The sequence below is a fragment of the Python bivittatus genome, unplaced genomic scaffold, assembly GCF_059951505.1.
Source record: "Python bivittatus isolate LINGU-HERP-01145 unplaced genomic scaffold, Pbiv_v1 ctg000080_np1212, whole genome shotgun sequence".
NCBI classification, from domain to species: Eukaryota; Metazoa; Chordata; class Lepidosauria; order Squamata; family Pythonidae; genus Python; species Python bivittatus.
Window position 1 is genome coordinate 3,693,813 of NW_028277035.1, and position 27,259 is coordinate 3,721,071.

Here is a 27,259-nt window from a genome sequence, read left to right on the forward strand (position 1 = left end):
AAGGAACAGGAATGCTTGAAAAAATTACTAGTGAGACAGTAGATACACTAGACACCTGAATGACAGCCACAGAGCTTTGTGAAAATGCATGTATTGTATCATAATGGCACTTTTGTGAACATAATTGTCAGTCTAAGATTTGCAAGGAACAATAGTGCAATGCAGTTTAATGAATTCAGAGGGAAATGACAAGCTTTAACCAGTTTTGAGACCAAGTGGAATACAGGAATTAACCATTAATATTCTTTGGGCGTGAAGAAATGATTATCAAACCCATCTCTAATGAAAAGTGGATAAAGGGTGTTAATTGGGACACATTGTTCACTTTCATCAAAGGAACAGTCTAATATTTACACATTAGTGACAAAGTTATAGAAAAAAACTTTCTCAGCCAAAGGTTCTAATAAATTACCAGTAATAGTACAGGAAGATTTTAGAATGCTTTGTTGCTCTAGGCAAAATGGTGAGTCAGAATCCTAAATTAACACTGCTATGTAGCTACATCATGTTCCCTGGGATGATGTGCCTCCAACTTCAATACTTCTAATTTGGAAAAAGTTAGAAATACACACATACCCCTCATAGAATTTAAACTCATTTATTTAGACCAAAAATATATATTTTTTACACTTCTCATGTTGTCACTAGAGAGTCTGCTTGCCTTCCCTCCTTTTTAGAAGGGAATTATACTTCAAGTGTACTTTTAAAGAAATTCCAGGTTGCTGCATTATCAACCCAATGTAAATATTGGAAAAACTACCCGCATTTCTTACTGAGGACAAGCTGCCTTTAAAAGCAATATTCTTGGCCAGAAAGTATTTGACTCTAGTGACATATAGAGATTGTGAACATAAAACAAGAATTTGCATATAAAAATGCCCCTTGTACAAAAAGATGGGGTTTCTTTTCACAGTACACTTCCTAGTACCACAAAAAGGCACTAAGGCAGGGAGGACTGCCACAAGGTCCAAGCACCATATTGTGCCAAAAGGCATTGGAAAGGAACCCCCAAACCATAATTTGCATAAAAAGCAGGGACTTCAAGTAGGAGAACACAGAGACAGGCAGATAGTCAATGGAAGCAGTTCAACAGGATGTCTAATCACTCATACAGTCTTTGAAAGTCATTGTCTGCCTGACCTCCATCTCACAAATGACCAATCAGTCCCACAGATGAAGGATGTCTGGATTCTTTGCCAGTTCATCAAAAAGAAACTTGACCTCGAAGGCTGAGCTCATGTCTGAGAAGGATTTCAGGGTCAAAGCTTTACAGAGACTGACTTCTGATGCAAGGCACCTGAGTGGGAATTGTTCTGATAACACAACCTCTGGTTTATTTGGGTTGAAGATACTCATAACTCTCCTAGTAATGATTAATTGAGGTTTAGGATTGCCACAGAGTTATACCTGGTTATATTTTACTCTGTATATCCAGAAGAGTAAACACCTTACAAAAGTTGGCAGGGGCTACCCACTTGCTCTGCTTTAGCACTTGGTGCATGCTGTTTCATGAAGGGTACCTGGGAATTCCACATAGAAACTGGAAATGAAGAGGCTCTGCTCTATACAGCCACAGCTACCTGTGTCCTTCCCTTGTTCCTCAAAATCCTTTCTACTAAACCCACTTAAATGCTTCATCAATGCAAGGTCTGGTCCAAATCATACTTCTCACAAAACTTGGTCGTGAAAGGCAAGCAGGTTAAATACTCAGTCCAGTGCCAATTAATGGGATACACGTACAGCCAGATCACAAGAGATGCAAACAAACCAACGAAGATCAGTAGTGAGACAATGATCATCACCCGCTTGCGATATTTGTCTGCGGTACCAAAAGTGATATAGGGCAGGAAGGCAAAAGAAAGTAATAGACCACTGAGGAAACCAAATATGTGTGCAATATTGTCGATCCATGGCAGGAGGCCACAGGCAAAGAGAAAAAGGACAATTCCAGAAAGATTAAAAAAAGCCTTCCAGGGATTCTCTAGGACCTGCCAGCTCTGGAAGAGCTCCACAAAAAGGCAGGCTAACAAGCCGAACTGGGATCCTGCTGGGCCCACCTAGGGGAGAAGGAGAAAAAAAAAAGTTAATTATAGCAGGATACATTCTACCACTACCACAAAGAGACACTCCCCTCCCCTCAAGCTACCAAGCATTGTAGCTCTGAAATTTTGACAATTTGGATAGTATTCACCAGAAAAATGCTGAAAATTCTTATCCTACTATTGCTTCCGTCAGAACCATAACAAATAGTTTGTTAATTAAGGGGCATGAGCATGATTCAAATCTTGAACAACCAACTTTTTCCTGAAATAAATCTCTCTGATCTAGAAGAGGTCAACAAGGCAGGCAGTTTTTAATAACAATATACCTCTGAAATGGTAAGTTCAAATCTTCCATCCACAGTGCTGAGAGCCAGTTATGGATTTCACTCTTTGGGAAGTAGGAGTAGATATAACATACATTATACCAGTCAGGAAACAGGATAAATGAATTAATGGGTTGATTCAAAATAAAAAGAGTTTTAAAATGCAATTGTGGAAAAAAATAAGGAGGCTGGGAAGCATATAATTTTGCTTTTTTTAAATTTCATTTCATCCATGCAAAGTCTAAATATGTTTAATCATAAACAGAGATGAATGAAATGGTCAAGCTGAGTTCTATTTTGTGTCTTCAGTTCATTTTTTCAGTCTTCAGTTCATTCCATTCCCACACTAGTTTGCAATTTTAAAGGCCATATGAATTCATAGACATTTTTACATGTTTCTATAAATATTAACTTCTTTATTTACAGTACTTCTAAGGTACCTGCTACTTGCAAGCAAGCTTCTCTTGCATTCTGGATTTTTGTACAGTTTTTACACTGAAATGTGTATTGCTTAATATGAAAAAAATTATATTCTTGTGAATAACTGTTTCTGTTTTGTGTAGTGCAAACTGGGTGACATTCACATTCAAACAAACAGAATAAAGCAATACTCAGAATTAAGTCTCTAAGTCCATGTGGATATATTCTTCATTAAATGAATGTAGGATTGTAGGCTTTGTCTAGGTCTTGTAAAGGATGCTTGGCTCTATTTATTTATGGAATTTATGGGCTGCCCTAATCTGTCACAGTTCTGGGTGGCTTACAAAATGCATGAAAAAGAATAATAGTTTCAAAACAAGGAACTACATTCCAAAAAAAGAAACTAAAAAAAGGCCCACAACCATTTAAAAGATCAAAACATCATACAAAGTCAAGGGAAATACACACACACACACTTCTAAATAAAACATATTAGAAAGAAATTATGTAAAGGGGCTCAGGACTTTGTCCATCCACAGGACAAAAGAAAATCTGAGTTTGAAATGGGTCAGATATACCTGGGGATTGTACAGAAAATAAATCCCAAAAAGATTTCCCCAGTACTTAGCATGGGAGAGTCAGTGGCTCAGAATGTTGCCAACTCTTCCACTCTAAGAACCCCTCTTGGTCACATGACCAAGAGCAAAGCATATGTAACCTATCCTGTGCTTCCCAGTGCACACATGCAAATATACACAAATGATACAAGGGGAGAGTAGAAACCCAAAGAAACAATGCATAGTCACTTGCTCTGATTAGAACCTCTTTCTCACACACATCCACAGGACACAGATCTGCATCCACCTTGATTAGACCCACACAGACAAACAGCAATGCATGCATGCATTCTGATTAGTACACATGTATACACAAAGAGGTACAAGATATTATAGTACAATATACAGATGCCTCTTATGGCCACTGCAGTAAAAGCTTTGGAAAGAATTCCAGAAGCCATGCTCTGCAGGTTTTCCTTATCATGTTTTAAAGGCATGGAACATGTTTGTTCAGTATAAATGTTTCCTTTGCCTGTGAGTTTTTGCAGCATTTAAAGTTCCAGAAAAGGACATTCACTGAACAGGATAAAAGAACCAGTTAATAAACAAAAGAATTTTCACTCATACATTCCCAAACATGTTTTGCTCATCTGCATAAGCCAACCTCCTATTACATTGGCTGATCTACAAAAAAAAAAAAAAAAAAAAAAAACCTAAGCAGAGATGACCCTGGTTAACATTTAAATGGATGGGAAATAACCACTTCCATGTTACTGACAAGAAAACAAAATGGACATGTAGTCATCTGGAGTTGAATTTGACCCATGGGGCACTTTCCTTTCAAGAAAAAGTTTAGTTCTTAAATCTGTACCAGAAATCCCAGTCATATTGCACACTGATTGCGATTATGAAATTTTACTTGATTTAAGGGAAAGGTTGAGTAAAGAGGCTTATAGGCTCTTGCTGCAAGTTTGGAGGACACAAGCATCACTGCAACTATTGTAGTGGGAAGGTATTATACTCCCGTCCTAAATTCCTACATTTGCAAAAGAAAAATCAAACGCCAGAGTATAGGACGAAAGGACCATGAAACAGCAATTCATGTGAAAGGATATGGGTATCTTGGCAGATCATAAACTGAACATGAATCAACATGTGATGCAACTGCCCCCCCCCAAAAAATCCTGGCCTGCATTAACAGAAGTAAACTATCCAGATCAAGATGAGTCACGGTTCCTCTCTATTCTGTGTTGGTCAGATTATACCTAGTCTACTGAGTCCAGCTCCGAGCAGCACATTTTAGAAAGGGCATTAACCTACAGCATGTCCAGAATAAAGTGACCAAGGGGCCTGGAGGAAAAAACTCATGAGGAGCAGTTGGGTATGTTTAGCTTGTTCTTTGCTGCAGGTTTAAACAGAGGCCACCTGTCACTAATGCTGTGGTACTATATTTCTGCAGTGGGCAGGGGGTTGAGCTCCAAGTGACCTTCCAACCTTTATGATTCTAGGAGTATTATATGATTCTACGGGTATTATAGAATGCAATACATTGTCATGCCCCAATGAATTAGATAACTAAAAGATGAAAGCTGTACCCTCATTGCATAGGAGACAGAGTGACAGCTGAAGGAATTCTACCTTAATTTATGCCAGTTTCCAAGTAAATCAAGGTAGGACATCCAAATTCATAAGTTTAAAGCAGCGTTTCTCAACCTTGACAACTTTAAGATGTGAGGACTTCAACTCCCAGAATTCCCCAGCCAGCCATGGGAATTGAAGTCCACACATCTTAAAGATGCCAAGGTTGAGAAACGCTGCTTTAAAGGATGGGGACGTAGTCATAATGCTAAAGTATTGCTGGAGAAAGGATATGCAGGGGTTATCCATGACTTGCACTTTGCCACAGCATGTTCCCAACAAAGCAGCATGTTGAGAAACTGCTGATACTGTTGAAGGGATTAGAGAAGTGATCTCCTTTACAGCCTGTTAGAACTTCAGATTAGCCAATAATCTCTTACATCAATCAAAAGGCATGGGTACTGTCATGTGAGGACAAAGACAGACCCAACATGTGCTGGCCTGGCACATGGAGGCTAGAAAACTACTTTTAGGAGAACATTGTCTTGTCTCAATTCTGCCTCAGGTATAAAGTAAGGCAGACCACCCATGTACATAGATCAGTAAGAGGAAATCTAACTATATACACAAAGTATTTGTCACTCTCTTCTCGCTGAAACAACTGCACCTTTTTCAGGATCAGAAAACACAGGCAGCTATGTTAGCGAGTTGCCATGATTCTAGAAACAAAGATGGCTACTTCAACGAGTTGCCAACAGGTGCCACCTTCTTACTCTAAAGCACTTTTTCAAAGACAAATCTAAAGCATTGCACAGCCCCAGAATTTGATTTATTTAATAGAGAACATCACTGATCCCTTATACTTCTGCTTCAAGCCCTTATATGCTTCCCAGTTATGAACAGGCATCGTAATTCCTTATGACAGTCCTTTCCTTAACACAAAACCCTTCTAATGATTCTGACTGGAATTTGGCAAAGCAATTTTTCATTTTTAAGTTAAGAACAGATGAAATGGAGGTGTCCAGGTGCCACTCTAGCACACCAGATACTAACACTACAGAGTCTATCACCCTTTGTCTCCCGACAACAAAATCATTTAGCACTTTACCTACACTACTGTCTTTTATCTGAATTACACTCCATCCTTTGCTATGCTAGAGTTTTCATTTTAAACCAATTCTAACAATTCTGCTTGAAAGACAAGATAGAGAAAGCATGTGCAGAATGCTGAAATTCACAATTCTTCTGGAATTCTTTTCAACTGCTTTAGCAGCAGTGGCCATAAGAGACATATTTTTCTGTGTAACTAATTATCATGTGGTGCGTGTGTGTGTGCAGAAATGTATGTGTGCTTTCTCCCCAGGGTATGCGCATATGTGCTGCCTCTGTGTGTGTGTCTGTGTTTGCTCTCCCTTCGGATTCCCTGTGTGTGCGCACGCATGAGGGAGCCTAATCAGAGCAGGTGCTGCTCTGTGTGTTTCTGCTACCCCTGTGTGCTCTGGGCTGCACATTGCCCATTCCTGGTCAGGAAGGAGCTACTTAGAATGGAGTAGTTTGTGGCACCCCAAACTGCTTCTCCCAGAAGGATGCACTGGGGATTTTTCTGGATTTTTTTCTCCAGCCAGAGTCAGTCCATTTTTTGACTTGATCTTTCTTCTGCCCAGGAAATTTGGTCCTGTTCCATTCTGTTTATCTTGCAGGCCGGCAGACTCCTAGGCCAACATTGCATTGGGTTGGAAAGGCTGCTGCAGTCTCCCTCATTTCCGTGGAGGCTGCTGTTTTAACTACAGTCCATAAAGACAGATCGCTCCAATTACAGGCTTACAACTAGTATGTAAGTGGTCCAGAGCAGCTACGTACCTCATATTGTATATTGCTTGATTGCCTAGGTTGCTAGGAAGGGAAATGGAAAACCCAAGGGAGAGGTTGTTTCCATCTGCTGGTGCAGCCCTTCAGCAAACCTTCCAGTCTTTTCCACCCCCTTTCAAATCAGCAGTCAAAGAAGCTGCCACACGTCAACAGTGACCTCATCAAATGCCCTCCAGCTTCCCAGTCTTGCGCTGGGCCAGAAATCAGGTGGCAGCTGGTCAGGCCAGCTTGCTCACCAGCCACGTGCCAAGAAAACGTAAGAAGCAGGGGGATGAGGCAAAGGGAAAACTGCTCCTGGGCAAGAGAGTTTCGCATAGAACTGGTGGGCCAAAAACTGCTCAGTGCTCCTTTTGGAAACCTCCCTTAATCCATTTATTTCTCCATAACGCTTTCAAAGAGGTCCAGATATTTTTAGAACAGAAAACCAAAGGGATTCCAACTGACAGAAAAGAAAGGCAAAAGCATCAAAAGTATCAATAGGGCAATTTGGGTTCTGGAGGCTTATTAAAATACAGTGTCACTGACAAATGATACTGCTCCCCCAGAACTGCAACTGGGGATCACATCTGAATGATCCTCAAGTTTTAAGTGCAAACAGATCCCTGCCCACAGAAAACTAGCAGATTATACCGTTCTCCTTGGTATGCTAGCTTTCCATATGCAGATTTGCATCAAGGAGAACTCAAACATTTGGGCCTTCTTGAAGACTGAAATAATATTATCTTAGACTTCATGTGTCAAATTAACTTTCTGAACCTATTAGAACTTGCTATGTATGTGATTCACAGGTAGCATTCCTATTCCATGATTTCTGACCACCAGGGGAACTGTTGCCCTAGATTTTTCATGCTAGTACTATGAAGCAACAACATTTAGCGTTGGAGTTACTAAATCCTATGTTAGATTATGACAAAAGGCAAACATACATGAAGCTAAAGGAAAAGAATTGGGGAGTGGGGGTGGGAGGATGCACCATCAGCTGCAAGGTCAAATCAAGTAGGCACCACTAGTTTTACAAGTGGATTTGCAATTTTAAGAAGCAGTATTCAAATAAACATTAGATTTTAGAATAATCCATCTTTAATAAGCTAGATTTGGGCCAGTTTTGTGAAGAACACCAACCTATATGGTAGACAAGTCCTCTCATTCCTGAAGTCATGACAACCTGAAAGCTGGAAACAAAGACACACACCCTACTCAATAACACAATCAGATCCAGTCTTCCAACAACACAACATACTTTACAGTTTATTTATTAAGCGTATTTGTATCCTGCCACAACCACAGGATTCTTAGTGGCTCACAAAGTCAGAAAGTACAATAAAATATAAAAACACAAGTATAAGAGAAATAAAGCCCAAACACAGTGTATGGCATTAGGCCTCAAAAGTCCTCTGGATAAGCTCTGGTTCAGCTTTTTTCTGGAAGACAGAAAACGTTGGAGGCAGATAAATCTCCAACAGGAGAACATTCCAGAGGGCTGGCCCCATGGCTGAAAGACAACACTTCCGGGCTTTGGCCCCCTGACCTCCCGGAAGTGAGGACCACCACAAGCTTCTCAATGATTCCAATAGGTAACCAGTTTCTTTGGCACTGCGGGTGCTAGATGGCAAGAAATATTAAAGAAATCTCATATTCAAGCAGTCATTTATCTCTGTTTACTAAACTGAGATGCCAGCAACAGTTATGGCCCTGCCAAAGCTCATCCACTCCTTTCTGCATGCTAACAAGACAGGAAGTTTTGGGTTAAGAATACTTTCCCTTTATGTCCAAACAGGAAAACTATTATTAATGATTTCGGTATGTGACACTCACTTCAAAACCATGACTTCACTTTCAGATGTGATCAAAAGTCTTTAACCATTATATCACACTTTGGAAGTAAGGGAAAGCTATAGCTAACTGAAGTTTGCTGATTTGTTTGTTAGCTTACGTGAAGTGACTGCATACCAAACCTGAACACTTGTTCATATCTCAGATTAGGGTAACATATGATTGTCTGAACAAAGCCAGCATGGAAACAGAGAAAGAAGGGGATAAGTATGAGAAGAAGAAAAAAACTCAGCAGTGCAGGAAGATTTTAAAAGCCCTTCCTTCTTATTGTTCATATGCTGCCTTTTGCCCAAGTAGAGTGAATGTTGCTCCTAGTCTTTATATCAGTGGGGTGTAAACAAAACAGGACTCTCCTTTTCAACCTCAAATATTTCAGAATCTGAAAATCTTGTATTGACATCACAGTGGCAAAAGGAGATCAACTCCAAGTGACATCATGGCACATATATGCAGTTTTACTGGCAGATGCCGAAGTGGTCTGCATTCCCAATCTAGCTTACAGCCTTCACATTTTCTGGTCTCCCATACTTGTAGTAGCCTGGACTGATCTGGTTTAGCTATTTGAGATCAGCCTAGGTCAGCTACATGCTGCCAGCTACCCAGGAGACAACACCTTGGGTCATGCCAATATGTTCTTCACTACTAATTGTATTTCTATATTCCTTTGCTATAAGAATTTAGTACTGGATGTAAAGCATTCTTGTTGGTTATTGACAGTGATCAAGCTCTCCTTTTGCCACTGTTTTTGAAGATTTAGCAGCATTTTCAAATGTTGGGGCTGCAGAACACGATCAGCTTCAAACACACCTGAAGAGCATTGAATTTAAGCTAATTCATACAACTGTAAGAAGACTCTCCTTCAACAGAAAAGCCAAGCAATGCCCTTACCTCTGCCCTGTAAGGTAGGAAGATGGCACTAGCCAGATTGCCTGTGATGCCACTGAGGATGAAAATGATAGTGATACGAAGCCAGCCTGCCAGCTTTTCCAAATCTCTGAGCACTGTCATCTGGAAGATCACAGACACCATACAGTGGATAATCCTATGGGAGATAGACAACTAAATCAGATCTAAGTTCCTCACTACCTCAAAAAATAGTCTGTCTCCTTCACTTCTGCACACAATACCAGCCTGGACAATTTTACAGGTTACAACTGTTGTGTTAAACATTTGCAAATTTGATAAATAGCCTGGATTGGTAAAAGGGATCCTGAAATCAATTAAAACAGAAGCAGCTAGAAGATAGATTGTGGTCTCTTCAGATACTTGTTTGATCTGAAGCACTTTGGGATGAATTTTTGACTCCCACTACTTAATAGGAACAGCACAACATGAACCTGCACAACCATTCCCATCATTCGTACAGCTGAAATGGGAGGAAAAATTGAGAAATGAGAATCAATTGGTGTGCGGAAGGACCATGAGCTCCATTTAATTCATTCAGAAGAAACAATCAAGACATGTTTCAAGGACTACATTTGCTCAAGCCAATTATCAGAGAGGATCAAGGGCTAAATTCTAAGGTATTTTATTTAAAAAAATGTTTAATTGTATAATCACTCTACTTCATTAATGATATTTTAGATGGCGGCTGGGTGTCATCTCCTGGCTGGGACTATCCCATTTCTATTGCTTCCTCTATCTTTTCCTCTTTCCATTAATCCTCCCCCCCCCCCAATGTATTAAAGTGCAGAATAGTTGCAAAGTGTCTTTTGACTGCTGATGCTGAAGAACTTCTTTCTGGAAGTAACTTAAGAGTGCTTGCAGGACAAAGCCCTGGGCATCCCAGCAAAGACCAGGCCTGAATCAGTTAGGCTTCATTCTAGCTTTTGGGGTCTGACCAACAGAACCCCCCACCCCAGTCAGAAAATCAGACAAGCAGGCAACAGGCAGAAGGAAAACTGAACAAACAACAAGAGATGAGATGCTGAGATTCCCAGTGCAAAAGTACAGGAAATCCAGAGACAGTGTTTATGGACCCCAAAAGATTAAGAGACAGGGCTGAAAATACTAACAGGGAGGCAATATTGTACAATGCTAGCTAGAAATTGCAGGAATTGAAGTCCTACCTATTCAGAGAGAACAGGATTGTGGAAGGAAGGCTGAAAATTGTGATTAGAGTGTCAGACCAGGAATAAAATCCATCTCCACTCACAAGGTTTCCTTTGGCCAGCTGCCACCTCTGGGTGCTTGCTAACTAATCTCACATAGTTGTTGCAGCTACAGAAGCATAAAGGTGGGAACAACCACACTGACTGTTCTGAGTTCCTTGGAGGAAGCATGGGATAGCCATAGGGCAATGAAAAACACAAAAGACAATGTCAAGGCATTGCCCCTCACATCTTTTTCTTCTTCTTACCCTGCATGAAGGAATAAGGACAACCAGAGCCTGTAGAACTGATCTGGAATCTCTGGGTTGAGAAATGGTAAAAGGCCACACACCTCCCCCATGCAATGAACCTGGGAACAGGGAAAAAAAAAAAAAGGCTTTAAAGTATGTAGATAAGCTCTTCTCCAATCTGCTGCTGCCCAGTCATGGACTACAGCTTCCAGAATCCCCAGCGATCATGGCAGGAAATGGCAAAAGCTGTATATGATGACCACACTAGGTTCTAGAGGAATGTGGTATAGATAAGCAGATACTGAAAAAAAGGAAAAACAACTGATCTCGCTTCTTGACCCAGTAAGACTTAAGGATTCCTGAGGGTTATTGGTGAGTACCCTAGCCCTCTTTTCAATTCACCAAATGCTTTCTAGCAGTGTGGTCCCAAGGCATTTTTCAAAACCTGCACTGAACTACTTGCACACTTGGCTTATGTTGACTTATGGATATTTTATTAACAGGAAGCCAAGGCAGCATCTGTGAACCTTGCTGAGACAGTGGGGCCTGGCAACTGCCTAAATGCCAACTTCTGATGCTGTCCCTACTCTGAAGCCCTTTAGCCCTTTCCCCCAAAATGAACTAATATTCTCCTAGTCTTAATCTATAAGTATAGGGCAAACATTTGACACCAACACATCTTGGGATAGCTTTTCTCAAATCTGGCTCCCACTGAATGACCCAGTTGCTGGGACCTGAATTTCAACTCATCTTGAAGGTATCAAAGTAAGGAAAGCTGCCTCAGGATATTACTTGCCTGTGAACAAAGAGTTGCTTCTTCATGGAAGTAGCCATGCATGAATTCACAGTACTCCCGAGTTGTGATCTCACAGCTAATATAAAGAAAGTGATAGAGTCAGTCTAATTCATCATCCCTTCCTTCATCTTGATTTTATTGATTTTAATTGCACTGACTTTACTATTGCATTTTATAGTTGTATTTAATTTCATTCTTGTAAGCCACTTTGGTTGCTTATATAAGCAGGAAGACACATTTAAAAATAGCAATGTGCAAAATGTTTTGAATTCAAAACACTCATTCAAATTCAAAACAGCAGTTTTAAACATTTTGGAAATCCTTTTAGCTTGAAAGCACACAAAAGGTTGTTTTGAACTTGAAAGGCTTCCAAGGTGGTCAAAGCATTTAGTTTCATGCTTGAGCCAGGAACAATTCAATTTCAAATCATTTTGCACTTCACTGCTTAATAATAATTCGTCTAACTAAATTTCAATTCTCCATTAAGCTCTTGCCTTGCACAATCAAGATTTGTATTGATGATCACAAAATAGCTATTGTCCATGTTGTTAAAGCCTGATGGCATGTGAGTGCAACATCTGAAGGACTGAAGATTCCTCCACCTATCTAAGAAAGACGGTCCCATCATCATATTCACAGAACTTCACATAACATAGCAGTGACATCTCTCAAGTACATTTCTGCTAAGTACTGGACACTGAAAATAAGCCAACAAAAACAAAACCCATAACCCACTTCAAACATCTTGGCCAAATATAGGAAACTCCATTGTTTGTCCTTGCCTTATGTTCATTAAGCCTAAATTATACTTCATACGACATGACTTTATTCCAAGTTCAATGAATCTGACTGAATTCTCAGATAGCTTCTTAACTGCCTGCAGATGAATTCTGCTCCAGAATTTGTCAGAGTGATCTAAGCACTTTAAAGACTAACAAATTTATTAGGGCATAAACTCTCTTAATCAGATGCATTAAGATCACACAGAGTGAACTGTTAGTTGAAGAGCTGCTACATAAGGAGCCTTTTGTGAGATTTTAATAAAATGACATAATCACATTTGTTTAATGAGCAGCGCTTTATTAGAATATACCAGATTTTAATAAATTTACTTACATATTTATTTTCTGCATTTCTATTGTTTTTAGAATTCATGGGTAGCATACAGATTGAGTTAGATACAACAAAGTGTCATTGAAATTAATGGAGCTTAAAGTAGCTTGATGATTGTCTCAATGATTTCAGTGATGTTTCTAATGAACAATATAGTTTAAAACAATAGTAACAGGCTCAAAGGCTGCATTAAACAGCAGTTCTGAATAACAAAACTTGAAAAATACTAAGCTGTGTTTCTTGGCTTTAAATCCGCATGCTAATCAAGAATACTTTATCTCAATAGCATTGCTTAGAGAATTTATAAGATCTAAACTTTTCTATATGGGCAGGCTTTAAAATGTATCCCAAAATGGAACAGAAACATTTTCACAGTTGCTAAAAACATCTCTGGGATGCTCCCTGTGAGGAGAATATGACTAATGATCCTTAAGGCTTTTTTGACTAATTGAAATATATTAATGAAACTAACCTTTAGAGCAATAAATGTTAATGCTATAATAAAATTGGCTTACAGAGCAATAAGTAAAATTACTATGTGAACTGAAGTTTTTGCTTATTAGCAGTTATATTGAACAGGAAGTCGGAAAACAGATGGGACAAGTAAAATGCTGATGGAAGGAATGTGGCAAGAGAAAAGAACAGGGAAGTGTTGTAAAATTAGTACGAAAAACGGTTGCAAATCCTGGGAGTCATGTTTGTGGTTTGCGGTTTTAAGGAATAAAAGGGATTGCTGAGAGGGGGTCAGGGCCACTCGGCCTCAAGCTGTCCATTCGACCGCTTGTCCGTGCTGGTCCTCATTGCAATGGGAATTTATGTAAGTATGTTATGTCCTTGGTTATTGGGCTAAAATTTAATAAAACCCTTGGAATCTTGAAGTGATCAGTGTTTTGGTGTGTATGTCTCTCGTGCTCGACGAGGTTTTCCCCTGACATCTCATAATCACAAGCATTTACCTGCCTTTGGTTCCAATACAGCATGGCCTTCCTTTAATGTCACAGTCCATATGGGGGAGACCAGTGCGATTATTTTTGGGCTGATAAGTACATATCTGTATATAAAAGAAGTATACAATTAAGCAGGAAAAAGGGATGGGGGAAATATACCCAACGTCACATTAATTTTGCACAGCTGCTACTGTAAACAGTTACATTCTAGGCTACGGAGAGGTAGGAACATCACCACCAAGACAACATCCCAAGATAGCAGACAATTTGCACCTCTTGTTGAAACTTCGGCTCAGAAATCAAAGATTCCTAACTTGTATCTTTATGGTTTGTCCGCATAGAAAAGAGACTAGGGTGTGGCTATATGTGTGGATACTTCTGAATGTACCTGCTATATAGAAGCATACATCTGAAGTTCCTACATTCCAACAGAACAGAATTTCTATAGCTCAGGGTTGAACTGTGGAGTCCTTGGTGCTCTCTGAGCTTGGTCGTTTGCTTGTAGATGTTTCATTACCTGACTAGGTAACATCATCGGTGCTAGTGAGTGTGGGGTTTGCTCCCTGTCTATGTGCAGTAGCTTGCCCTGCCAGTGTAGGTGGGGGTGTGGTTTTCTCCTTGGTAGTTCCTTGATTAGGGTATTGTTTTCTGCTTGATTGTTTGGTGTTAATCCTGGCAAATTAGAAACGCAAGTCTATCGAAAAACAACCCACACTAACCAACTGCTCCATTACCAGAGTAACAACCTAACCTCCCACAAGAGGAGCTGTGTAAGAACATTATTCAGAGTACAAACACACTGCAGCAACCCAGAACACCAGAAAAAAGAAACAGACTGCCTATACAACATCTTCCAACAAAATGGATACCCGTGCAACTTCATCAAAAAGTCCCTGACCACTCAATCCGCTACAACACAACCAATACAAGCTACAAAAAGGATAACACTGCCATACATCAAAAACATCTCAGAAACAACCAACAGACTATTACAAACACATGGCATCACTGTAGCACACAAACCAACTAAAGCCCTCCAAAACATCTTAAGCAAACCAAAAGACCCAGTAGCCCAAAAAGAAAAAACAGGAGTCATTTACAACATACAGTGTAAGGACTGTAACAGCCACTATGTAGGAAAGACAGGCAGAAGACTAGCAGAGCACATCCATGAACACCAACTAGCAGTCAGAAGACATGATGAAAACTCCTTAATCTCACAACACATGGACAGATTCAACCATAGTTTCAACTAGGAACCTGTGAGCATCCTAGACCAAGCTAAATCCAAAAACACTAGGGAATTCCTGGAAGCTTGGCATTCAGACAAATCAGCCATCAATAAACACATAGTGATAAACCATATTTATACACCTTTCAATAGAGACAATAAAAAAAAGGTAAGGAAACAAAAAGACCAGAGCACATCCTCTTCAGCAGCCAACACCCAGATAAGCAGGGATTAACACCAAATCAAGCAGAAAGCAATACCCTAATCAAGGAACTACCAAGGAGAAAATCACACCCCCACCAACATTAGCAGGACAAGCTGCTATATATAAACAGGAAGCAAAACCCACATTCACTAGCACTGATGACATTATGTAGTTGGGTAATGAAACATCTACAAGCGAACAACCAAGCTCAGAGAGCCCCAAGGACTCCACAGTTCCTACACTGCAATTTTTTCCTCTACACAGCTGCAGCTTTCCTTCCATTTTATCCTAATTTATGTGGTTCTAGAAACCCTTTTGCCACGATTCAATCTTTCATTCCATGTAAGAAGCCAGGGTGTTAGTCTTCCCTGTTTGAACTTGGTAAATGGGTATTACTCAGAAAAACCATGCATGCATGCATGCAGGAAATCCCAGTTCCTTCCCTCATAAGACAGACTTGTCTTATGAAGCAGCCTGTGCTGCACCAGGTAACCAGGCAAGCAAGCAGCTCAAACAGCTTCCTTCTTTCTTATCTGCACATAAAGATGGTTTTCAGTCAATGCAGAAATTAGTGAGACAATTGACAATGATGACTCATTTAAGCCCTGTTAATTTCAGGGAGACTCAGTTCTTTCAAAGGAAGGAAGGAAGGAAGATAGGTAGAAAGGAAGGAATCTTTACTGGCCACTTGGTGATGTCATCTGGCCAGATGTGAGGTGGATTTGAAGCTGGTTCCTCACAGGTCCTGTTGGAAGACAGACAGACAGCAGTGAAGAGTTAGAAATGCTCTTATTCTTACATTCCATGCCTCCCACTCTTGTCTTATTCAGAATGCACAAGACCTTTGTTGAGGGGGAGATGTGCATGCCATAAGTTCACCTGGGGTCCTGAGAACACACTGCTCCTGATATCCTTCTCAGACTTGAACTGCTGGGGTCAACAGCTGGAGGATTACAATCTGGCCACTTTACAAATGTGGCCAATGTTTCCTATAGAGAAACAATGACTTTGTAAAGGACATATCACAGCATCCACAAGTAATATTTCTGTAATATATATTCACATTTTTTTAAAGGAATAAACATCCCACCAGAAGCCTGATCATAAATTTTTCTCCCACATATGTGATCTCTCTTATGATTATTGTCATCACCACTAAGAATCTGTTATTTAAGGAGACTACCCTGGTACAAAGTACTAAGTATAGTACAAGAAAACTAAAAAAAGAAAAAGATCTAGGAGTTTGGGGGGCTTCAATTATTACTAAAATTTACAGTAATTATATTAATTATATGCCAGGCGTAGCCCATAAAAAATTGAGAATTATGCAAATGTTTACAATATTTGAAAGGAGATTGCTTCAATAAAATTTAAGTGCTCATTTTAGTAGTTTTCTCTGCCTTATTTCCAGAAAACTGTGACCACTAACCTCACAGCAAAAATGGCAGAATTAAACCATGATTCTTAAAGTTCATGAAAGTCATATGAAAGCCTTCTTTAACTTGAAACCTGCTGGCTGGGAATTCTGGGAGTTGCAGTCCCAACTCATTTCAAATCCCAATTTGAAGGAGGTCATTATCCAATTTCAAAGGAGTTAGCTATCACCAAAGAACAACTGTCAGAATACTGCTCTTACTGAGCAATCTGCACGCAGAGTCTGAACACAACCAGAGTTATCATTCTGGACACAGCAGCCAGAATGGCGCTCTTGTTCCCTTTCTTTCTGGATCAGCTTCTCAATCTGTTGGTCCTGCCGGATACAGGGGGAGAACTTGGCTCCCAGATGGATCAAGTCAATCTGAAATAGAAAGTGATAGTGTAAAAAGCACTGAACAAACAAGGATTTATGCCAATGTAACCTCTCCCCAGGTTACATTGCAGTGAGTAGTGGAGGACTTTAGCAAAAGCTATGCACATTGAGGTGACTAAAAGTGCTAAGCTGCATTTTCCCTTTTGTTACTGTTATGGAGGGTGGATAGATTGCTATGCATGTTCCATAACAGTAATAAACATAAAAGCGCAACTAACAGATTCTTCCTCTTCTGGTTCTCATGGAAAGGCTGGATTAAGTAGAAATATGTGTTGTGCATTCCAGAAGAATTTGCATATGTCCCTTCTTTTCAACTCTTACATGTAAATGTAAAATAATTCACTCTTCTTGGTAATTCCATGGAAGAGTTAAAATTCTCAGTTGGCATCCAAATACTTCTTTTCCTGGCATATTTTTCCAATTAGGGTTGAAAAAAATATGAGAGAAATGGAGATGGAGAACATACCCATTGATGGGGAGCAGTTTAATTTTCATGTGGTGTAGCTGGCGATCATATGAGAAACTGGAGTATGCGTCTCCAATGGCAAGAATAGGCAACCTGTGAGCACCATGTCGCTCTCATCCATTTTTTGAATCTGCAGAGCCTGCGAAATCATGCTACTGAAATCTGATGACAAGCTACTGAATTACAGGTAGTCCTTGACTTATGACCATTCATTTAGCAACTGTTTGAAGTTACGATGGTGCTGAAAAAGTGACTTGCGATTGTCCTTGCACTTATGACGGTTGCAGCATTCCCATGGTCACAGATCAAAATTCGGGACCTTGGCAACCAGCATATATTTACAATGGTTGCAGTGTCCCGGGGTCACATGATCACCATTTGCGACCATCCCAGCCGGCTTCCAACAAGCAAAATAAATGGGGAACCATATGATTTACTTAATGACCACGTGGTTCACTTAACAATCTCAGTGATTTGCTTAATGACTGTTGCAAAAATTGTGATAAAATTGGGTGCAGTCACATGATATCTCATTTAATGACCATACCACTTTACAATGAATTTTCTGGTCCCTATTGTGGTCATAAGTCGAGGACTACTTGTACAGCTTGGTTGATGATGAGGGAAGCTGCTTAATTGTAATTTAGCAACATTTGAAGAGTGATAGGTTCTCTACCTCTGTTATAGCTGGTACAATCAATTCAGACCAGGAAGTTACAGACTTCTTATGCCACAAGTCACTTGGAGTAACATATGGCACAAATTTCCTTTAAGAAGAAGAAAGCAATGAAAAAAGGAAGGACAGCCTTTACCGAACTTGGGCCAATCCAGAAGTTCTCCTGCTGGATATACTTCACACTCTCATACACGCCTTTGTTTCGTAGTATCTGCAAAGTAATGGTAAAGTTCCAAAATAAGAGAAATGATAAGTACTCTAAAGCACAGACAGATTAGATAGGACTTTCCCCCCACAGCTGCAAATGTTAGATGCCAGAGGGAGTGACTTTCTAAGTGTGTCACAATTTCAAAATCTCTCACAAAAAGATAGACAAGGTTTCATAGCAAACTGAAGAAGACTTACTCGAGAGAAACTATTTCAACTCAATTTGTTCTTGCTAATCTGTATTTGAATCTATAATCTTGCATTCCTTCTGGATAGATTGCATCAAATAATCTTAGCTCAATTATTGCCTTTTTTATATTGCTAGAAGAAAGGTATGCAAATCTTAGTTTCTCTGGCTGCAGATTTTAGATTTTGGCACTAGGCCAACTAGTATCATTCAACACAGAATATTATCTGTGGACTCTGAAGGACTCTGAAGATTTTCTGGAAGTTCCAGCTGCCACAGAATGTTGTACCATATCTGTTTGGGTCTACTAGATGTATGGAAGATTTCTCGTAAGATCTACATTGGGAGGGAGTTAGTTTCCAGGTCCAGTTTGACCTGCCATTTTGAACTTTCAAACTTTCAAAAGAGTTTAAATCCAGGGTATGTCCTCAGATGCTCAGGCCAGCCTCCCCAAGTTGGAGCCCTCTGGATCTACTGGGGCTAAAATTCCCAGCTGATCCAGCTGTTGTCCATTCTGGCTGAGAATTCTGAGAGTAATAGTTCCAACATATTTGCAGGGCAACTGATTAAGAAAGGCTGGTTTAGAACAGCAGACAGAATCCCGCTTCCAGTGTCAGCATTGCCTAAACTCAACTGGTTGATACAAAGATCAGTGCATGGCTAGTTCAGTAGATTTGATTATTTTTAATTCTTAAAATATTAGTTAAGAACCATATTGTTCCACTGAACATTTGGAGAAAGATTGAATTTTACTTCAGAAATCTCCATTTGTAATTAATCTTTAATTCTTAGTTAAGCAGGGTTCATTTTTAATGGTTTGCATTGTACAGGTAGTCCTTCTTTAGCAATCACAATTGGGACCAGCAACTCAGTCATTAAGCAAAGCGGTTGCTAAGTGAAACCACAACTGTGCTTATGATCTTACTTCAGCTTTCCTTTGCTTTACAGACCTGCGAAGGTCGTAAATGTGGGCACTGGTCACCAAGTTACTTTTTCATCACTGTCGTAACTGCAAACAGTTGCTAAACGAGGCAGTCACTAAACAAGCACATATACAAACATATCTTTTTAAACTGTAGCTGGCCACCCAGAGGTTTTTTAAAAGATGGGGTGGAAAGGACGTTCATGTTTTCATATTTCATGGAAATACACAAAGTAAACAGTACTGGAATATAATTAGACTCACTAATTCTGTCTTCACATGCTGAGCAAAGCCAATTGGAGCAAATCCGTAAGTGCAAATGATAAGTAGAGTGACGATGATGTGGACAAATGTGATCCAGTAAGTAAAGTAAGGCCTGTTTCAGACAAGGAAGAAAGAAGGAGTGGAGGAAAGTGTCAGAGATCAGAAGGGATTTTGTAGATAAATCTCAGTCTGGTATCTTTTGTTAGGAAAGACTCTATGCCTAGACATTTAGAAAGCATGGCTAATTCAGTAACTATTTGATGCACAAAACGGAATGGATGTGCAGCAGCTGGGACATAACATGGAACAGAACACAAAATGGCAGATAACTTCTTTTGCAGACCAAAGTATCCCCTTCCCCAATTTTGGAACCATTGCAGCTTTCCAAACTATTTGAAATACCTCTCCCTTGCCCACCCACAAACAGATCATTTGTTTCTGGTGTAGGGTGAACAGCACCTTAGAGTTATTTAATTACTTATTCATTACATTTCTATCCTACTCTTTCCTGAGTTCAAAGAGGTATTTATAGGGGGCTTCTTTAATTTCATCCTTGTAACAATCCAGTTGGGCTGCAAGAAAATGACTGACCCAGAGTCACCCAGGAAGTTTGGTGTTCTGATGCTACCTGTGGCTGTCTGTGATCTCCAGCTGTGACCGTACCACACTGCTGATGCTCCGACGATATGTTCTATTCAGCCAGTTGCCCACCACTCCCAACCCATAGTAGCGCTTCTTGCGGTCAAAGGCAAAGTGCTTCACCCTGGAAGCAATCCGAGTGCCCCTCTTAGGAGCGGAAGCTGTTTGTTGGAGGCTTCTGAAGGCAACAGGTCCTACACGCCTGCAGAATGAGAAAGGACATATTTGAAAACTCAGCACGACAGCAGCAGAGATGCATAGGGAATTATTCCAGGATTCTAAGAATTAATTGTGTTCTGCAAATGTTATTTACCCCCACTAAATGTGTATTTCTTTGAAGTATCATGAGCACATGCAACGACTGGTTCTCTTTTTGGCTGCTCCCATCCCAACACATTTTCTTTTGCAATTACTACTTTATGCAGAGAAAGATAATAAGATTAATAGGAGTTGTTTGAATTATGTTGCATTCTTGAACAGATAATTCTTTCTGGGAATAGATCAGATGACCAAAATTCTATTTCAGTCAAGTGTCTTACTTGTTTGATTCTTCAGTGCATCAATGTTACTAAAAATCTTGCCTGATTTTTGTTATAATCATTCATCTCCTCCACTATGTGTGTATTTGCATCAGTCCCCTTCCTTACAACTTTTAGATGTAACTGTCTTCAAGTGGCCATTCTTGTTTCAAAGGCTTCCTTGCTTCTTCTCTTCTATATGCCCTGTCTTGCATCCAGTCCCCCTGCTCCAATGCCCTACTCAGTGGAAGCTTCCATTTTCTGAGAGAAGAGACGTTGATACCCCATTACTGGAAAGCTACTTAAAATTGTCTATGCAGGGAACGTAATACTTATACTCATAATGTCTTCTCCATCCTTCAAATACTTCTCAGGATGACTTATTGTATATAAATGTTAAAAGTGCAAGAAATGTATCTAAAACCCAGTCCAAAAGCAGCAAAAACCATGAGTAGAATTTACAGTTCATTGGCAGATAAAATCCCATTGACAAATGGAAGCTCTTTGTTTTAAGATTTTTTTTTTCCTTAAGTCTTGCTGCTGCAGTGACAAAGTAGCCTTTTCAGAAAGAAGATTCCAAAACAGGAATGCCACAGTTGAAAAGGCTTTTTCTCAGTAGCCACCCACTGCTTCTTGAATAGGAAAGACAAACATCTAGCTTTGTTTCCAGGTAATTGTGGCAACAATAGCTCAGATTTGGTAACATGAATCTGGATACATTTCCTACAAACAGGATGCCGGGTGCCATCTCCCTGTTGCACCAGTTCAAAGGGGTCTCCAAGACTCACTGGAAAGGCTGGTCAGCTTCAGGTGACTTGCTGTCTCCTTGCTGAGGAAGTCCACGGTAGTAAGTGGCAGAGAGGGGTGGGGATTCAAATACATCATCTGGCATGGAGCACATCTCCTCATGTGCGTCAACCTGTAAGAAAGGGAAATTGTTCATCATGGCCCCATTTAAGATGAGAACTGTATACCTTGTTCAGTGAGGGGTCCAGAGTCCAGTCATTCTGGCAAATATCACTGTTATCTATGTATCTAATACACACCTTCGTAACATCTGATGGAAAAACCAGCAAACACAAAGAGGTTTCTGGATTACGAATTACTGCCCAATATCTTATTTTATGAAGGAATAAATGTTGCTCAGCTCAGCCTTCCCTAACCCAGTGCCCTCCAGATATTCCCAGGCAGATGGATTTTAATCAGACAACCTATGAATCATGCAAGGAAGTCTCTGAGTCCCAGTTCAGACACATCAGGAGGGCAGAAACCTGGGGAGAACTAATTTAGCTCAAAAACCAGTATCTAGATACACATATGACAAATTAAGATAGCAAGGAACAAAGACATTTTATCATTACAGCCAAAGGCTAACCAGAGATACCAATAAAGGAGAAGGGTTAGCTTGTTTTTTTTTATAATGGCAGGTTGAGTTTTTAATCAAATAAAATACCGAAAATTCACATCATCAAACAAGGAGTTTAATGTAGACAATTTACTTTGCACTTAAATACACAATCAATGTCATGCTTATGTTTGCCTGACACATCAAGCCATCATATTGCTCAGCTACCAATAAGCAAACTGCACTCACTAGCTACTCCCAGGTTAAGTATCACTGACAATCTGTAGAAGCTTAGTTTGCAAAAATGTAAGTTAAAATTCAAATTCATGATTAAGCAAAATGTATTTTATACCATGGACATGTATGTATCTTCCTTCATCCACACCCACTCTTCCCTTTGCCCCACATGCACACACTCCACAAGACCCACATGCAACCCTCAACTTAAAAGGCCGTGAACCCATCATTTAGCATTTTGTTTGAACCAGGGCTCTGGCTTGTTCCCCGCAGCACCATCCATAAATTGCTAGCCACGCTCATTTACAGGAAGAACCAGCAGATGTGATCATGCATGTTCACCATTAAGCTTTAATGAAGTTTAGCAAGGTGTGTGAATGGTGCAATATAAAAGGAACATGTAAAAATCAATCAGACAGTAGCACAGTAGTCAGTTGTAATATTTTCTGAGCAAGAAATATTACACATCAATAGTATCCTTGTCAAACAAACAACATTTCAAACCAGAGAGAGTGCAATTATTAGGAACAAGGCCAGGCAAAACTAGTCCCCTCATCCAATGCGTTGAAGGTGCCTTACCTTCACATGGTGAGAGACTCTGCAGGATAGCCCTTTCCTGCACCATTCATGTAGTATCAGAAACATCAGATTGTGATCAGTTCTTAAAAGTGGGACAATGCTAGTTGCAGGATATGATGGATCCAGTCTCCCCTCCCCACTTGCTAGACCTTCCTCTGGGCAAAGGACATGCCCAGGCATGCCTAGATCAAAAGCAACCCAAATATTTATATCCCAGCTGTTTTCCTTATGACTTGTCCTTATGCTACAGATACAGTACAGATCAAGTACAAATCAACAGGAATTCAAGGCAAGCATGGGTCAGTTTGAATTACCCGCCTTGGAAGCTACTCCCACCTACCTAGAAGAACCCTGTTGGTGAGCCTTTTTTGCCTTCTTTAAAATGATGGTGAAAAGGCCATATCTTACAGTTAGGGATATTTAAAAAATAATAAAACATTAATGTTCCTTAAAAGTTTATATAGAACATTTTAATAATAATAAAATACTAACATTCCTAAAAAGTTTATGTAGCTAAGTATGATATGTTTTAATTAGCAGAGTCTATGCTTTACTTTATTCTGAAATGTAACTGATCTTTACTGATTCCTTTCTCCTGACTTCTTTAATAATTGTATTGAATTGGGAACTGGAGCTGAATTAGTCTTTTTGCCTAGCCTCAGGAAGGATCTTACCCACATGTGAGACTGCTGGGTATATGCGCCTACTTACTTCTTACATGAAAAAAAGGAATCTCTGAAAACATCCCAATCCTTTTCTAGAAGGGCAGTCCTTGGGGCTGGATTCTCATGAATGGCTGAAGTTTAATAATCATGCTAGCATATCCACCTTAAAAATATATAAGCAAGGGCAGAACTGCCAGATCTGGACTGCAAAGATCTAGGTGGCCACAAAGTGGCATCAAAGACTTAGGAACTTTCTATATCTCTTTGTTGTCATCTGATGGTTATCTGCTTTTTTGCAGACCAAATCTGACCAATCTAAGCAAGGAGGCTGGGCAGCCTGTTCCACGTCACAGGGCTGGAGGTGCAGACTCTCCCAGGATGATCAGAAGACACCGTGTAATGACCAGATTTTTCAAAAGCACGATCACTTGCTTGAAACAAAGGCTTGCTTTGAAATGGCACCAAGTTTTTTAATTATAATAGTGCAGCATCACAAACTGGAAAGGAGGGAAAGAAGGGAGATTCAGTAAAGAAGAAATGAGAAATCTCTCAAAGTGAATAAAGCGATTTGCTGCGCTGTTGCAATTCCTTCCCTTTGCAAATATAACACGGGTCATGGAAGCAGTCATGGAAGCATGAAACAGAGCTGTCAGAGCAGAGGAAGAGAATGGAACAGAGAGGCCATGGAACCATGCTTGCCTTACTGAAGAAGGAAGAGTCAAATGTATCCATGCCATCCACCACGTCATCGTCCATGAAGCTAGGATAGATAAAACTCCGTTTGTTGCCCCTGCGCTTTGGCACTGAAGGATCCAGAACTGAACGTCCCTATTGTAAGAAACAAAATGGAATAGTAAATGGTCAGGTTCAAAAAGTGCACCATCAGTGGTTCAACCTATTATCAACAGCTTCAACTCCAGCTGGAGTTATGGGGATATGATCAGCGCTGAAGTTGCCTTCCAAAAAGGAAGATGTCTGAAAAAGAGGAGGGCGTGGGGCTCTGCACATGATTGAACACTCTGGAGCTATATCCAAGCAGGTTTGAGGTACAGTGACTTTAAGCCAAGATAGTTACAGTGTTCTCTTCAGTAAATCTGCTTTGCAGCATGGTCTGTTGGATATAAGCCAATAATATTAATACTGGTTCCAGCTATGAGGTAGATAGTTTTACATAGTATCCACCTTCCAGCCAAATGTTGCTAAGTCTACTTCTCCACCCTTTTTTTTGTGCCATACAACAGCTCCCTCTGGTGATACTTCTATTCAGACGTTCTGAGTTAAGAATATGCTTTTACCTCAATTCTGCACCTATTCGGGTTCCCGTCATATATGGGGACTATGCTGTCATTGTATGCCTATTTGTGTTCCCACCAAACACTGTTTCCTTTTGAGATTGATCTTTCTTAGGACAACCCACTTCATAGCCCTTAGCATTAGGAAGCTTGGAATACGAAAATCATCAAAATCTGTTAAGGCAACTAACTGGTCTGAGATTGGCGGGGGGGGGGGGGGCTATATAAATTGAATAAACAAACAAACAAACTATACGTTCATGGATTAATTACATTCCAAAGTTCAGATACGAGCTTAGAAATAACAGCATAACAAAATATAACAGTTTTTTTTCCAAAAATCAAATAACTGATTCTCTAATCTCATTGAAATTAGGATTTAATGTGAAGTTTTAGAAAAGTCATTCACAAAAACTGTGAAGTAGAATAATAATAATAATAATAATAATAATAATAATAATAATATATTAAACTTGTGTGCTGCCCACCTCTCAATGACTCTGAGTGCTTCAAATATCTGGTTCATTCTTACAAAACACATTTCTATTACAGCTACTACAGTGATATTATTCAGCCATGAAAAAGGCACATGTGTGTTTGGAAGGTCTGCATAGATATATATTCCTTAACTATCAAACATTATGTTGCAGCAAAATACCTAAATACCCTCCATCCAATATGACCGCAGACACACATGACCATCTCAGAAAGAGGTAAACTACATGGAGAACTAATTGCAGACTGGGATTTAACCTGTATTCCAGTTGAAATTTAAACTGAATCCCTATATATCCACAACTTTGTTTTCTCTCCAGAGTTTTGGTTGTGCTGTTGTTGAACAGAAAGATAAGGAAGCAGTGCATACTTGACACCATCATCGAAAGAAGTAAGGAATTGAAGCTCAGAGCTTTACCATAAAACTAGAAGAACTCACTCTGATAATTGCTGCAGCTGCCTTAAAGCTCATGTGGGCCACGGATTCCCTCTTCCTGCGGGGCAGGCGGGTGTAGCCAGACCGTACACTACCTAATGATGCCAAGGACACAACGCCAGGAGTCAGAGGGGGAAGGACAGGATGTGGGGTGCGTGGACGATCCAGTTCATCTGGGTGCCTGAAGGGACGGCCTCGGGCCAAAGGATCTACAATCTGAAAGGATAAGACAACTGAAGCAATTAGTCACACACCTAGCCTGGTGAAATGGAACAGGAATGTTGCTTTAAATGATAATAATATAGACCTAGGATGGTGCCTTAGACTAAGGTGAACGATTGGTTCACCTCCCCTCATATGATCTCTTCTGACCGACATCTCCTTGAGCCCTTTAACCATGATTTTTCCCATCGCCTGATGATATACAGTCCTATTAAGCAGGTGATGTTAGGTTTCTCCCTGAGACTGTGGCCACCCACTACCCTTTACATTTCCTTACAGGAAGGGAGAATTAGGATCAGCCCTTTCATTAAGCAGAGGGAGGCCATCACCTCAGTGGCAAATGAGGTGGGAGAATGTCAGATAGTTTCCTTCACAGCCATAAGCTAGCCTCCGGACAGCTAGATGATTTCTGTGCATGGAGGGGTGCCATCTTGTTCTTCACCTCAGCTAACAAAATGTTTTGGGCCAGCCCAATCTGGTAGGATTTCCTCTGGCTGACTGTGGCTTCCCAGATCTTGAGGTGGAAATGGGACTTTCCTGTTGCCTGATCCTAGACCTTTTCACGTGGCAGTGAGCTGAACTTGGAGACCTTCAGGAGATGAAGCCCTGACTTCCTGACAGCCCTTTTCCAACAACCTTTACATCTAAGAGGGACTCCAACCTCTTCTCTATAGCCATATCCAGCATGGCTGTTTCTCTGCCTCACAGACTCTCTTGTGCAATGACACCTACCTTGGGCATTTTTGTTGGCTTTGGAGATTCTGTACCTTGGAAAGAAGGCACCTCCTGGCTGGTTAATTCTACTTCCCGGTAGGCAGGTTTGAGTTTTCCATACCGCAGGCTGCAGTGCTGAAGGCTCTTGCGCTGCCAGTTCTGCTGCTTTCCGTCCCAGTCATTGCTGATGCCAAACCACTGAGCAGTCCCTCTGAGCGTAGTAAGCGGGAGACAAAAGTCATAAGACATCTGTGGCCTCACAAGCAACTTCAGGATTTTAGGAAATTAACTGGGGGCATCTAATCCACCCAGGCCTGAACATATATCCAG

At 40.3% G+C, this 27,259-nt stretch overlaps 1 protein-coding gene across 9 annotated transcripts in view; it reads right to left on the reverse strand.

Moving 5' to 3' along the window:
- Positions 1-582: 582 nt before the first annotated feature.
- The window catches only part of RHBDF2 (rhomboid 5 homolog 2), a 76,924-nt gene continuing 50,247 nt past the window's right edge, over positions 583-27,259 (reverse strand). For 8 of the 9 annotated variants that reach the window (XM_007431843.4, XM_088133402.1, XM_088133403.1 and 5 more), the window contains 15 exons: positions 26,948-27,140; positions 25,997-26,209; positions 24,470-24,598; positions 21,733-21,863; positions 20,416-20,628; positions 19,788-19,899; positions 18,344-18,418; positions 16,892-17,053; positions 16,135-16,244; positions 15,937-16,000; positions 13,829-13,923; positions 11,760-11,835; positions 10,982-11,082; positions 9,511-9,664; positions 583-2,057 (listed from right to left, as the gene is read on the reverse strand). In XM_007431843.4, coding sequence (XP_007431905.2) covers positions 1,638-2,057; positions 9,511-9,664; positions 10,982-11,082; positions 11,760-11,835; positions 13,829-13,923; positions 15,937-16,000; positions 16,135-16,244; positions 16,892-17,053; positions 18,344-18,418; positions 19,788-19,899; positions 20,416-20,628; positions 21,733-21,863; positions 24,470-24,598; positions 25,997-26,209; positions 26,948-27,140 — 2,248 coding nt within the window. In that variant the 3' untranslated portion in view covers positions 583-1,637. Of the gene's footprint in view, positions 2,058-7,911; positions 7,962-9,510; positions 9,665-10,981; positions 11,083-11,759; positions 11,836-13,828; positions 13,924-15,936; positions 16,001-16,134; positions 16,245-16,891; positions 17,054-18,343; positions 18,419-19,787; positions 19,900-20,415; positions 20,629-21,732; positions 21,864-24,469; positions 24,599-25,996; positions 26,210-26,947; positions 27,141-27,259 lie in introns of all 9 variants that reach the window. The other variant, XM_025168957.2, reaches the window with a different exon arrangement.